The sequence below is a fragment of the Coregonus clupeaformis genome, chromosome 30 (assembly GCF_020615455.1).
Source record: "Coregonus clupeaformis isolate EN_2021a chromosome 30, ASM2061545v1, whole genome shotgun sequence".
NCBI classification, from domain to species: domain Eukaryota; kingdom Metazoa; phylum Chordata; class Actinopteri; order Salmoniformes; family Salmonidae; genus Coregonus; species Coregonus clupeaformis.
Window position 1 is genome coordinate 13,081,116 of NC_059221.1, and position 14,204 is coordinate 13,095,319.

General features: G+C 47.7%; 1 protein-coding gene across 16 annotated transcripts in view; it reads left to right on the forward strand.

Moving 5' to 3' along the window:
- Positions 1-13,818, forward strand: part of LOC121545880 (E3 ubiquitin-protein ligase HUWE1) — an 85,276-nt gene extending 71,458 nt beyond the window's left edge. For 14 of the 16 annotated variants that reach the window (XM_045209430.1, XM_045209433.1, XM_045209442.1 and 11 more), the window contains 17 exons: positions 162-873; positions 1,126-1,217; positions 1,498-1,654; positions 2,611-2,746; positions 4,517-4,731; positions 4,993-5,219; positions 7,337-7,439; positions 8,212-8,361; positions 8,666-8,911; positions 9,200-9,317; positions 9,573-9,713; positions 10,023-10,310; positions 10,630-10,735; positions 11,394-11,511; positions 11,875-12,056; positions 12,459-12,649; positions 12,920-13,818. In XM_045209430.1, coding sequence (XP_045065365.1) covers positions 162-873; positions 1,126-1,217; positions 1,498-1,654; positions 2,611-2,746; positions 4,517-4,731; positions 4,993-5,219; positions 7,337-7,439; positions 8,212-8,361; positions 8,666-8,911; positions 9,200-9,317; positions 9,573-9,713; positions 10,023-10,310; positions 10,630-10,735; positions 11,394-11,511; positions 11,875-12,056; positions 12,459-12,649; positions 12,920-13,022 — 3,285 coding nt within the window. In that variant the 3' untranslated portion in view covers positions 13,023-13,818. The remainder of the gene's footprint in view (positions 1-161; positions 874-1,125; positions 1,218-1,497; positions 1,655-2,610; positions 2,747-4,516; positions 4,732-4,992; positions 5,220-7,336; positions 7,440-8,211; positions 8,362-8,665; positions 8,912-9,199; positions 9,318-9,572; positions 9,714-10,022; positions 10,311-10,629; positions 10,736-11,393; positions 11,512-11,874; positions 12,057-12,458; positions 12,650-12,919) is intronic. The other 2 variants (XM_045209436.1, XM_041856769.2) reach the window with 1 other exon arrangement.
- Positions 13,819-14,204: the final 386 nt, after the last annotated feature.

A 14,204-nucleotide genomic window follows, 5' to 3' on the forward strand; every position in this document is an offset into this window, starting at 1 on the left:
ACTTTGCTGGTTTATCTGAATGGTGTGTTTGATAGATAACTGCCAGTTGACCAGAGCTTTTGATAGTTATGTTATTACTTTGAATGGGTGTTTGAAAATCTCAGGCAAAGTGTAATTTGTCAATGTAATCTGTGTCTCTTGTGTTCCTCTCCTATCTCCAGGTGTTCCCAAGTCACTTCACCCAGCAGCGCTGTAAGGACCTGCTCTCCTCCTCCACCTCTGATCTGGACTCACGTCTGTGTGCTGCTGCCTCCATCGTCACTGGAACAGCAGGAGGAGGCTCTAGATCCACCCAGACCTCCTCCAACACCCCCTCCTCAGCCCAGAACTCCCTGGGCGGGGGTGCCTGTGGCACGGCCATCACCCCCCAGTCCCTGGGCATCTCCACCGACTTCTGGGACCTGCTGGTGAAGCTGGACAACATGAATGTGTCGAGGAAAGGCAAGGCCTCCATGAAGACGGTTCCCCTGGGGGCGGGAGGGGAGGCAGACGGGGCTCAGTTCAGCCTGGAGGCCTCTCCGCTGGGCCAGCTGATGAATATGCTGTCCCACCCAGTGATACGACGCTCCTCCCTGCTAACCGAGAAGCTCCTGCGTCTCCTCTCCCTCATCTCCATCGCCCTGCCTGATAATAAGGCTACGGAAGTCCCCGCCGGACACCCAACACCGCAGACTACCACCGCCGGTGCAGCAGCCGCCGCTCCAGGCTCTGTCTCTGCCTCTGCTCAGGGGACCACTGTAGGGGTGGTCTCAGGGGTCGGGGTGGTGTCGGGGGCCTCGGTAGTGGCTGCAGCGCAGGGTTCGTCCTCAGGGACAGGCCAGACCTCAACTGCTATAGTGTCTATACCCACCACTACTGGAGCCAGCTCCACAGGTGAGAACAACTAGCATCTTCACTTCACAAGCAATACAGTGACATCAGTTTCTATTTGAGTGGGATAAGAAAAGATCAACTGTATTGTCCCAGAGGGGAATTTAGTCTTACAAGCGCTGCTGCTCCCACATAAAATACACAGCAAATAATACACATCGAGCAATACTAAGGAGTGTGTTTATCTATGTGCACCCTACAAGGTAACGCACCGTAGTAGAAGAGAATATTGATGTGTGTGTTTTGTCTCAACAGGGAAGCATAGAGCGACCGTGCTCTGTGTTGAAAGTGACACCAAGCTGGCTTCCACTGGACTCACTGAGAAACAACTACAGCTCTCTGTCGAGGTACCAAATGCCCCCTAAAACTAACACTGGTTCCCTAACTGGGAAAGCTAATCGCTCTCTACGTGGTTAGATGCATGTGTTGGTGTAACCGTTCAAAAGAAGTGTGGCACAAAGAAAGGTACATTCATGGCTGCGTCTGAAATGGCACCATATTCCCTCTACTGTGCACTCCTAATGACCAGCGCCTAGGACGTTCCTCCCAGTTTCAGTCACTTTTCTTCCATTTGGTACCAAATGAACACCCCCCGGGCTTGAGTAACACTTCCCTTCCCTTTCCCAGGTGCTGACCAGTCACTCGTGTTCAGAGGAGGGTCTGGAGGATGCAGCCAACATCCTGCTTCAGCTGTCCAGAGGAGATGGAACCACTAGAGACACTGTGCTGCGTCTGCTACTGAGTGGGGCTAGACACCTGGGATACACACTCTGCAAACAGATTGGTACGAACACACAAACTTGTGCTGTCTACTGACATCAGGGGCTAGACACCTGGGAGACGCACTCACACACAGATGCGTCAGTAGGCTACACCATACGCACACAACCATGCACGGTCGAGCTGTTTTTATTCAAAGCCTTACAAAGCTGACACTACACACAATACCAATGGGTGCATATGTTTTCATTTTCACTTTAAGATTTTACGTAAAGACCCAGTACAGTCAAAATTCAGTTAATCCAGTTTTTTTATATCATAGTGTATAACAGCTGATTAAACTAACACTGTAAAAGTATGAACAAATTTGATTAGTGTTATGCGTACGTAGCATTAACCAATTAAAAACAGTTCTGTAGCAATGAGGTTTGTGCAGTAAGCTATAGGCCCAATACATTATCACTGCAAATTGGCTATTCTTGAATTGCCCTGCCAATGTTGTTCTTCTCAGACCATTTAGAAATTATATATTTTTAAATGTAGGTATATGATCCCACTGGTAATAGATCATCTGTTGTATTACTTGTGAGGCACAGCTGAGTGAGCATAATAATTTGCTTTTTTGGGGGTGAGGGTCGAGAACACAGTGGTCTGAGCTATCTGATTGGCCAGTGGTAGGCCTATAGGTGCACTTGATTTGCTCTCTGGGCCTGCCCGGTAGGCGTAGTTCTACCCTCAGACAAATGTAATGGTTCAAAATGGGAACACTTTGCCTTCCCGGCGCTAAGGCTGCTGAATCAAGTGCACCTACCGCCAACAGCATGAAACAAATAAAATAACTTGGAACCCACAGCTTTGTAATTGATGGTCTAAAATGTGCAAACACAACCGACTCACTATCTTCTTCCCCTCTTTCCTCCAGGCACGTTATTGGCTGAGCTATTGCTAACTCGTCTCCCTCTCTCCTCCAGGCACGTTATTGGCTGAGCTATTGCTAACTCGTCTCCCTCTTTCCTTCAGGCACGTTATTGGCTGAGTTGCGTGAGTACAACCTGGAGCAGCAGAGGAGAGCCCGGGCCGACGCCCAGTCACCTGACGCCCCGGCCGAGGACACCTCCCTCTCTGCCAGGCTGAATGCCGGCAAGCTCTCTAGCAGGTGAAGAGAGAGCGGGTCTGGGGACAGACTGGCTGGTGTCTGGGGAGGAAAATAGTACCAGCTGTTTTTCTGGACCAAGATTAAGCCCATTCCTAGTAGGGCCGGGACGATACCATACCAGTATCGCAATACTCGTTAGTATCGTGGCAAGGAAACAAAACACAAAGCGGATTTAACAGCCCTAATGTTCGAAACAAACATGTTCTCTTCCAGAGTCACATTAATTTATTTTCCAAGCTATAGCACTCAATATTTTACATACAGCAGGATTTTAAAGGACCAAAGAGTTTGGTCTGCTTCGTGTATTAATTTTTGCCATGGAAAAAATATGGCTAAACTGGTATCATCCCAGTCCTAATTCCTAGACTAAAAATCACTTTAAATGTTTGTCCAGGGGTAGGCTTTTCAGTTGCTTTTTAGACCGCTTAATCTGTGTCTGGCAAACTGGGCCTAAGTGTCTATTAACTCAAGTAGTGTGAAGTGACTGCTTCGAGAGGATTTCAGTATTTTGAGGCTAAATGCACAGTATTAATGACAGTGTCCTGTTGGAGCAGCTTTTTAGAGGCAGCTTTGTGATTAGGCTGACATTTAGCTGTCATAAGGACACAGCTCTCTGGAGATTACAGTGTCATATTAATGGGTAGTCATCACTGGTTCTCGCCTCCTAGTGGGAGAATAGAGAGACCCACACGGTGTTGAGAAATAGGAAAAACACAAAGCAAGGCTTGAAATGGAAAGAATATATTTATTTTAGTTTTACATGGTCATTTCAAAAAGTGTTGAAATGCAAGGCAGTAATTGTAAGGTTTCGTTTACTCGACAATCCGTCGGTCTGATCATATAACCCACAACTTTTGCCTTGGTGTGTGTGTGCTTGTCTGTCTGCCTGCTTGTCTGTCTGCCTGCTTGTCTGTCTGCCTGCTTGTCTGTCTGCCTGCTTGTCTGTCTGCCTGCTTGTCTGTCTGCCTGCTTGTCTGTCTGCCTGCTTGTCTGTCTGTCTGCCTGCTTGTCTGTCTGCCTGCTTGCCTGTCTGCCTGCCTGCTTGCCTGTCTGCCTGCCTGCTTGTCTGTCTGCCTGCTTGTCTGTCTGCCTGCCTGCTTGTCTGTCTGCCTGCTTGTCCGCCTGCCTGCCTGCTTGTCTGTCTGTCTGCCTGCTTGTCTGTCTGTCTGCCTGCTTGTCTGTGTCTGCCTGCTTGTCTGTCTGCCTGCCTGCTTGTCTGTCTGTCTGCCTGCTTGTCTGTCTGTCTGCCTGCTTGTCAGTCTGCCTGCTTGTCAGTCTGCCTGCCTGCTTGTCTGTCTGTCTGCCTGCTTGTCTGCCTGCCTGCTTGTCTGTCTGCCTGCCTGCTTGTCTGCCTGCCTGCTTGCCTGTCTGCCTGCTTGTCAGTCTGCCTGCCTGCTTGTCAGTCTGCCTGCCTGCTTGTCTGTCTGTCTGCCTGCTTGTCTGTCTGCCTGCCTGCTTGTCTGTCTGCCTGCCTGCTTGTCTGCCTGCCTGCTTGTCTGCCTGCCTGCTTGTCTGCTGCCTGCCTGCTTGTCTGTCTGCCTGCCTGCTTGTCTGTCTGCCTGCCTGCTTGTCTGTCTGCCTGCCTGCCTGCTTGTCTGTCTGCCTGCCTGCCTGCCTGCTTGTATGCCTGCCTGCCTGCTTGTCTGTCTGCCTGCCTGCTTGTCTGTCTGTCTGCCTGCTTGTCTGTCTGACTGCGTGTCTACTGCTCTACCACTGGTCCGTGTTTGTATAATGACTGTACTTCGCCTTGTCGCCCATCCTCGCGTGCTGGCGGGGGCGCAGGTTCGATGGCTCGGAGAGCGTGGTGATCGTGGCGGCCCAGAAGCGGACGCTGGGCGGGCGGGAGCTGCAGCTGCCCTGCATGTCCTCCCTGACCTCCAAGACGTCCACCCAGAAGTTCTTCCTGCGGGTCCTGCAGGTCATCATCCAGCTTCGAGAGGACACGCGCCGCGCCAACAAGAAGGCCAAGCAGACCGGACGACTAGGTAGGACAAACGTACACTACTACTCATGTCTTACTCAAATCATTCATAGTAATGGCTGAGTCATCCGTCTGTTCATTTTCGAAATTAACCAAAGTTTAATATAATTAGACAAAAAAAGGACCTTTTATAGACGTGACTGGTTGAGAGCTTTCTCTAGCAAGGTTGTGATATTCCTGATTAATCAGGAATGACAGCTTTTCTAGTCTAGACTTTCTCAGCTCTGGGTCAGTGTTATGTAACTGTTCTTTCCTGTGTATCCAGGCTCCACCAGTCTGGGCTCTGCCAGCAGTATCCAGGCGGCGGTACGTCAGCTAGAAGCCGAGGCCGATGCCATCATCCAGATGGTGAGAGAGGGGCAGCGGGCACGCCGCCTCCAGCAGGCACCCCCGCCTTCCGCTTCTGTCGCCGCCTCCGCCGGATCCTCCGTGGCTGCACCCCATGCCGCTGCCGCTGCCCCCCCTGCCCCCGGCACGGCGAGCGCTGCAACGGTTAGCATGATGGGCTGCAACGCACGCACTGACCAAATACTGCTGCTTCTGAGCAAACATGACTACATGCATATTGATCACGCAAGCACACATTACTGCTATTGACTACATGATGCATACTGACTACATGCTTATTCATTAGACCTGTGTTCAAATAGTACTTTTAGCATTGGTTCCATTGCATCAGTCACACTCATTAAAGTGTAGCTGAAGTAATTAAAAGAAAGCAAATACTGTTTTAACCAAGGTCTGATTACATGCATACTGACCATACGCTCACACTATCGATTACATTTGCATGCATATTGATCTTACTCCAAACACGTATACTGACACACTGCTACTGACACCATCGTTGCATTTGAAATCAGCCTACCGTACTGCCCGCAATCTCACACCGACAACCTCAATACCGCTGACATGATGAATGATGAAAGCTGAAAACAGACTTGGGAGATATGTGCTGCCATGATGAATGATGAAAGCTGAAAACAGACTTGGGAGATATGTGCTGCCATGATGAATGATGAAAGCTGAAAACAGACTTGGGAGATATGTGCTGCCATGATGAATGATGAAAGCTGAAAACAGACTGGGAGATATGTGCTGCCATGATGAATGATGAAAGCTGAAAACAGACTTGGGAGATATGTGCTGCCATGATGAATGATGAAAGCTGAAAACAGACTGGGAGATATGTGCTGCCATGATGAATGATGAAAGCTGAAAACAGACTGGGAGATATGTGCTGCCATGATGAATGATGAAAGCTGAAAACAGACTGGGAGATATGTGCTGCCATGATGAATGATGAAAGCTGAAAACAGACTGGGAGATATGTGCTGCCATGATGAATGATGAAAGCTGAAAACAGACTGGGAGATATGTGCTGCCATGATGAATGATGAAAGCTGAAAACAGACTTGGGAGATATGTGCTGCCATGATGAATGATGAAAGCTGAAAACAGACTTGGGAGATATGTGCTGCCATGATGAATGATGAAAGCTGAAAACAGACTGGGAGATATGTGCTGCCATGATGAATGATGAAAGCTGACATGATGAAAGCTGAAAACTGACTGGGCTGCCAATGATCCGCTGCATTCTGTATTGGAATGACCAGGCAGGCTAGAGCAGACGCTGAAAGTATTTGGAAGGTTTCAAATAGTGTTTGAACCCAGCTCTGGTATGGATGTGATGCCTGCTCTCTCTACTGTATGATGTGATGAGGTCTGTATTGGCTAGCTGTCATGACTTCATGCTTTTAGCCTCCCCCCTCCCAGTCCCCCTCTCTCTGTCTGCAGGTTTATGAGCCCTCCCAGTCCCCCTCTCTCTGTCTGCAGGTTTATGAGCCCTCCCAGTCCCCCTCTCTCTGTCTGCAGGTTTATGAGCCCTCCCAGTCCCCCTCTCTCTGTCTGCAGGTTTATGAGCCCTCCCAGTCCCCCCTCTCTCTGTCTGCAGGTTTATGAGCCCTCCCAGTCCCCCTCTCTCTGTCTGCAGGTTTATGAGCCCTCCCAGTCCCCCTCTCTCTGTCTGCAGGTTTATGAGCCCTCCCAGTCCCCCTCTCTCTGTCTGCAGGTTTATGAGCCCTCCCAGTCCCCCTCTCTCTGTCTGCAGGTTTATGAGCCCTCCCAGTCCCCCTCTCTCTGTCTGCAGGTTTATGAGCCCTCCCAGTCCCCCTCTCTCTGTCTGCAGGTTTATGAGCCCTCCCAGTCCCCCTCTCTCTGTCTGCAGGTTTATGAGCCCTCCCAGTCCCCCTCTCTCTGTCTGCAGGTTTATGAGCCCTCCCAGTCCCCCTCTCTCTGTCTGCAGGTTTATGAGCCCTCCCAGTCCCCCTCTCTCTGTCTGCAGGTTTATGAGCCCTCCCAGTCCCCCTCTCTCTGTCTGCAGGTTTATGAGCCCTCCCAGTCCCCCTCTCTCTGTCTGCAGGTTTATGAGAATGTCAATGTCGTCATGCATCAGCATGGCACACTCAGTTTTACGGTTTGCTGGAAAAATGTCCGCCTTTATATTGATCATATTTATCTCTGTCTCTCTCTCTTTCTTCCCATCTGCCCAAATATTCCCCATCTCGGCACCTACTTTTGTCACCCTACCCCCCCCATTCCTTCTCCAGTCGGAGGTAGGGTCAGTGTCGGAGCCCCAGGCAGCCCAGAGGGATGAGTCTCCCATGGATGTAGACCAGCCCTCCCCTCTGGAGCAGGTCCTTGCACCCCTGGGTAAGACTGGCGTTCAGTTGATCACTACCACAACACTAATCACTTAAAGACCCAGTGCAGTCAAAATATTTTTTTTCTGTGTTTTGTATCATATTGTACAACAGCTGATGAAACGAACACTGTAAAAGTGTTAAAACATTTGATCAGTGTTATTTCCTGATAGTTGGTGGTTGAAAATAAAATCTAAACTGGATCTTATGATCAGCAAGTTTACATTGGTGGGACTTTCGTCTTTCCATGGTGAAGTCACCATGCGGTAAATTGGTTAATTGGCCAATAACAAAACGTTCTAAACCTTTCTGCCAATAACAGCTAGTTTTCCCCTCCCCGCTCAGACCATTCCCAGACGGTCCTAGCTAAATTCTTGCTTGAGAAATCGTTTTTTGCTAAAAAGCTATTTTTGCCCATTTTAATGGAAATCTATTGCAGTAAGGTACTTAATTGTTACCCAGAAATGTTTCGATATTGATATAAAATGGCTGCATTGAGCCTTTAAACACACCACAGTGGGTGTGTTCCAGGACGTCTTCATTGCAGTCACACTGCACAGATTATCACATCTCATAATACTTAAAGATGTTAACGTCTCAGGACCTATATTCACATGATAAACCATACATTTTCTAAGATGTGCGGCACAACTGCCAAAAAGAGGACCTGGAATGCAGCCAGAGCCAATCGAACTACAAGATAAATACCATGTTATGGGTGTAATTTGACCTTGTTCAGTTAGTCTTAACACGTGTGCTTTGTATTTCCTTCTCTTGTGCAGATGAAGAAGGCAACAACCAATCGGAGACAGAAGAGCGTCTCCCAGACCTCCCCCTGCTAAGCGAGCAGCTGCTGTTGGACGAGCTGTGGGACATGCTCGGGGAGTGCCTGAAGGAACTGGAGGAGTCACATGATCAGCACGCCGTTTTGGGTATGTGTTAACAGTAGTAAACCGCAAACTGTGGCACTAAGTTTTACCACACCTTACTGGGTACTATATGTTCAGTGTTTATCGTCCATGGTGTAACCTGAACCAATGTGCTTAAAGTATTAAAAAGTAGTGGTATTGATTTTACATTCAGGCAATGAAACGTTGGAACTGGGTTTTGTTAATAGCCACAAAATGGTACAAATACGACTTTGTAAAAATTGAAATGAGTGTTATTGGACGAGTTTGGGTACTTGAATTCAGCAGTCTACTCACATCCCTCCCCTTCTTGCTCTCTCTCCCTCAGTTCTTCAGCCGGCGGTGGAGGCCTTCTTCCTGGTCCACGCCACAGAGAGGGAGAGCAAGCCCCCCGTCAGGGACACCAGGGAGAGCCAACTGTCCCACATCAAAGACGAGCCTCCCCCCCTGTCCCCCGCGCCCCTCACCCCCGCCACCCCCTCCTCTCTGGACCCCTTCTTCTCCAGGGAACCCTCCTCCATGCACATTTCCTCCAACCTGCCTCCGGACACACAGAAGTTCCTCCGCTTCGCCGGTGAGTTTTGGGACTGGAGAGGAGCGATGGGAGGGTATAGCAGGGGGTGGCTCAAGTATTTTCCTTGCATCCACTCTCCTTGCCAGTCTCTCAAAACATCCAAAGGAAAGCTGATATTTTCCTCCAGTGATTTCCTTGCTTCCCCCTTGGAGACAAGGAGAGCGGACGTGAGGAGTCAAGGAAAATGTTGAGATTCACCCTGGATCATTGAAGACCTACAATGCGACTGACATGTTTCCTTTCTTTCTCTCTCCCTTTGTCTCCCTCCCTCCTTCATTCCCCCTACAGAGACTCACCGCACCGTGCTTAACCAGATTCTGCGCCAGTCCACCACCCACCTGGCCGACGGACCCTTCGCTGTGCTGGTCGACTACATCCGCATCCTCGACTTTGACGTCAAGCGAAAGTAAGGAAGGCTTCTTTTTTGTTTTCATTAGGCACCTAATGGAAGAAAATAGAATGAAACCGGGAGGGACATCCTGGACTTGCCCAATAAAAAAGCTATAATTTCATCTTCCGTTGCAAAACATTTTAATACGGTTACTTGCCCTAATGAACACCACTGATCGCTCCAGGTCAAACACTGGTCCTTTAGGTGGAACACGTGTCTCTTTCATGATAACATTGTAGCTTCTTTCTTTACTAATTTGACTCCCTCCAGGTACTTCCGTCAGGAGCTGGAGCGTCTGGACGAGGGTCTGAGGAAGGAGGACATGGCTGTTCATGTCAGGAGGGACCACGTATTTGAAGACTCCTACAGAGAGCTGCACCGCAAGAGCCCCGAGGACATGAAGAACAGACTGTAAGGAACAGGGACTCTTTTTCCCCCTCTGTTTTGGTCTTTCTCTCTCTGTTTCGGTCTGTCTTTCTCTCTCTGTTTCGGTCTGTCTTTCTCTCTCTCTCTCTATCTGTCTTGTCTTTGTGTCTTTCGGTCTTTCTCTCTCCATCTATTTTTGCCTCTCCTTTTCTCTTTTCATATCCCTCTTTCTCTTTCTGTTCTCTGCCTATTTCTCCACATGACATAATGACAGTCAAGTGTACTGACCTCCTTCTCTCTCCCTCTCCCCCCTTTCTCTCTTTCATCCCTCCAATCCCCTCCCCCACCTTCCAGGTACATAGTGTTTGAAGGGGAGGAGGGTCAGGATGCCGGAGGCCTGTTAAGAGAGTGGTACATGATCATCTCCAGGGAGATGTTTAACGCCATGTACGCTCTGTTCCGCACCTCGCCCGGCGACAGGGTCACCTACACCATTAACCCCTCGTCCCACTGCAACCCCAACCACCTCAGCTACTTCAAGTTCGTAGGTCGCGTGGTGGCCAAGGCCGTCTACGACAACAGACTGCTAGAGTGCTACTTCACACGTAGCTTCTACAAGCACATCCTGGGCAAGAGTGTCAGGTAGGGGGGCTGTGGACACAAACACACACACACACATACTACTTCACAAGTAGCTTCTACAAGCAGTTCCTGGGTAAGAGCGGCAGGTACTGTGCCTTACCTCTCGGCTCCAGATACACAGACAATGACATGTACTCAGTATAACCCTTCATCTGTGAACGATTGTTCAATTCAATACAACGTTTTTATCCCACTAAGGGAAACGGTGTTCAGATCATCGAGATGTACTTGTACGTAGCAAGTGTTTTGTTAATTTGTGGAGTATTTCAGTAGTTGATTTAGCTGCTGGTGTTATTGTGTGTCTGTGTTGTGTCCTCAGGTACACAGACATGGAGAGTGAGGACTACCCCTTCTTCCAGGGCCTGGTCTACCTGCTGGAGAATGATGTCTCCACTCTGGGCTATGAGCTGACGTTCAGCACTGAGGTACGTCGTGTGTGCGCGCAATTTCCAAAATGTTCAACTTCATATTCATCATGTCCAGCTCTACCCCAACCCAACGTATGTGAAAATGGCGCGTTTCTATGTATGTTTTGTATGAAAAAAGATGGGAGGAAGATATGTTTTTCCAATGGAATCATCTGGTGTGCATCATGTGATTTCAACCAATTATGCGTAGGCGTTGCCTACTAATTGCCAACTAATTGGTTGAAATCACATGATGCAAAGCAGCTTATTTTTGACTACAAACCATAGAAACACGCCATTTTCACATTTGATGATGTTGGGGTAGTGCTGGACATGATGAATGTGAAGTTGAACATTTTTAAAATGTCCCTTTAACCAAAGTCAGAAAACTGCTAAGTATGCGACTGAGTGCCTCGGGATGCTTATTAAAAATCTGACTTGCCTAAATTATGACTAACAGATGCCAGCCATGACTAAAAATTTAATTGGATAGATTATGGTAAATAGTTACATTTATCTTTTCGCCCTCGCCAGTGAACCCCTCATAGTTCAGCAGAGCCGCCACAGAATTAAATAGAATCTATCTCTCTCCATCTCTGTCGCTCTCTCCATCTCTGTCGCTCTCTCCTTCCCTCCTCTCTCTTCCCCCCCCCTCCCTCCCTCTCTCTCCCTCCAGGTCCAGGAGTTTGGTGTGTGTGAGGTGCGGGACCTGAAGCCTAACGGAGGCAACATCATTGTCACCGAGGAGAACAAGAAGGAGTATGTCCACCTGGTCTGTCAGATGAAGATGACTGGTGAGAACAGACACACCACCACATAGGAACCGGACACATTTATCAATCAAATGTATTTTATAAAGCCCTTTTTACATCAGCAGTTGTCACAAAGTGCTTTACAGATACCCAGCATTGAAAAGTACATATTTAATTGGCGCGGTATATTTGTGAACGTCCAGTCAAGCACCCAAAGTAATATCATAAATGTTTATACATAGTAATAATTTATTAGCGGTAGCCTTATAAAATAGGTGCATACGTAGTCAAATGTTGCACAGCTGAATGTCTTGTAGTAGAGAAGTACTACTTGTGTGAAATGGTAGCTTTGTAAAAGTGTGTTAGTCTCTACTCTCACTCCCTCTCTTCCTCCTCCCTCTGCAGGTGCGATCCGTAAGCAGCTGTCGGCCTATCTGGAGGGTTTCTACGAGATCATCCCCAAGAGGCTCATCTCCATCTTCACAGAGCAGGAGCTGGAGCTGCTCATATCTGGCCTGCCCACTATAGATATAGACGACCTCAAGGCCAACACAGAGTACCACAAGTACCAGTCCAGCTCTATACAGGTAGAGAGAGACAGACACACGCTACAGTACAATGCACACTGACTCTCTCTCTCACTCTCTCTCTCTCTCACTGACTCTCTCACTCACTCTCTCACTCACACAGAGTACCAGTCCAGCTCCATACAGGTGCATACAGAGACACATAGACACCAGGGTCGTATTCGTTAGAGCAAAATGTAGCGAAACATTTAGCAACAGAAAGGGAAATCTTATTGGACAAGTTCCAGGTAGTCCCTTCCTTTTGCAGTCAGATGTCTGTAGTTTGGTGCCTGATGAATAGCACCAATGATGTCACACATGCCAGATGAGTCTATTGGTTGTATTATATACTATGCATTCATATTGATTGTGTGCTACTGGTCTGTGTAGTGTAGGAGTAAACCTGACTGTTTCTCACCTCAGATCCAGTGGTTCTGGCGGGCCCTGCGTTCCTTTGACCAGGCGGACAGAGCCAAGTTCCTGCAGTTCGTGACGGGCACGTCCAAGGTTCCTCTGCAGGGCTTTGCAGCTCTGGAGGGCATGAACGGAATACAGAAGTTCCAGATCCACCGTGACGACCGCTCCACCGACCGCCTACCGTCAGCTCACACCTGGTAAAGAAATATACACCCACACAGCTCATACCTGGTAAATAACACAAGCACACACACACACAACTGGATCTCAAAAAGTCCTTAGTCTAGTGCTCCTGTCCTCCTCAAAACGTGAAGCAAGGAAATACTCTTATGTTCTCTTCCCCCTGATGTTTTGAGGTGAGGAGAGAGGCTGGAGATTCACCCCATGCATCCATGTGTTTAATTAACATATCTAATATATTGTTCATTGATGTTGATTCCTTCCTAACCTCTCCTTCTCTCCTATAGCTTTAACCAGCTGGACCTCCCAGCCTACGAGAGCTATGAGAAACTGAGACACATGCTGCTGCTGGCCATTCAGGAATGCTCAGAGGGTTTCGGACTGGCTTAGACCTACCCACACTGAGACTCTTAACATATACACGCGGATACACACATGATTTAACTTGCCTGCTCTGAAAGATTGAAACTGATGACACATAGACGCACCATGATATACATTACTGGGTGACCTGTTGGAAAAATGGCCTCTAGACATACAACTGGTTCCTAATCCATATAAAGAAAGACAGACCAGCAGAGCGGTATATGATGGACTGACTGATTGATATTACCTACTACACACAGAGCCTCATGTCGATAGACACACAGACCTGTATCTGGTATGTGAGTCTCCTTCCCCTCCCACATTAAAATGGTAGAAACCTGAGAGGGAGTGGATTCAGAGGATTAAAACATGGACTAATATAAAATACATTCTCTGTTTAGTTTGATTTCTCTGTACAAAAGGTTTGGGAGTTTATGTTTAATCTTTTTTGTTCTTCTCTGGCTGTGTAAAAAGGAGAAGGCTGTTTGTGTGTGAACAGGATGGTTATAAAACCTTTGGGGGAAAATGTTGGTTGTTTCTTGTTGCGAATTTGTGACCTCATAAGCCTTGAAGATGGGGGAAATGTTTTTATGGGGAAGGAAGGAGAAAAAAGTACTTGAGAAGTTTTGAAGAAATGCACTTTTCAAAGTTGTGGCATTTTTAAGGAAGGATGGTACAAAGAAAATGAAGAGTACAAGTGAAGAAAGCAGATAAAGAAATTAACCACCAATTCTAGAGTATTTTTGGCTATTAAATCGCTGACCCAGCCTTGAGCCTTTGAATCAGTGAAATAACTACATGAATAAATGCATAAAATTGAGTCCCATTTGTCTCTTTTAACATTGTTTTACCAATTCTTATATATGTAGCAACCTATCTCACCCTTCATCTGAAACAAACTATAGCCAATCATACTATACCTTAATTATAAAGGTATTTACTCTTCTATTAGTGTGCTGTCGCACTGATGCAAATTGGAGACAATTGTTTCATTTTGTGAAGTATCTTTCTGAAGATGGTGTGGTCATCCTTTGAATTGTAATTGAGATTTCCCTGGCAGATCAAATTGAACCAGTGACGGTGAACCTTTCCAAAGAGCATGAATGGGTCAAGGTGTGGGACCAGTCGGAATCCATCCTCACAAGGTCACTGAAGTCAACGCTGTCCACAAGCAATCGCAATCTACACATTTTTAACTGGTTCATT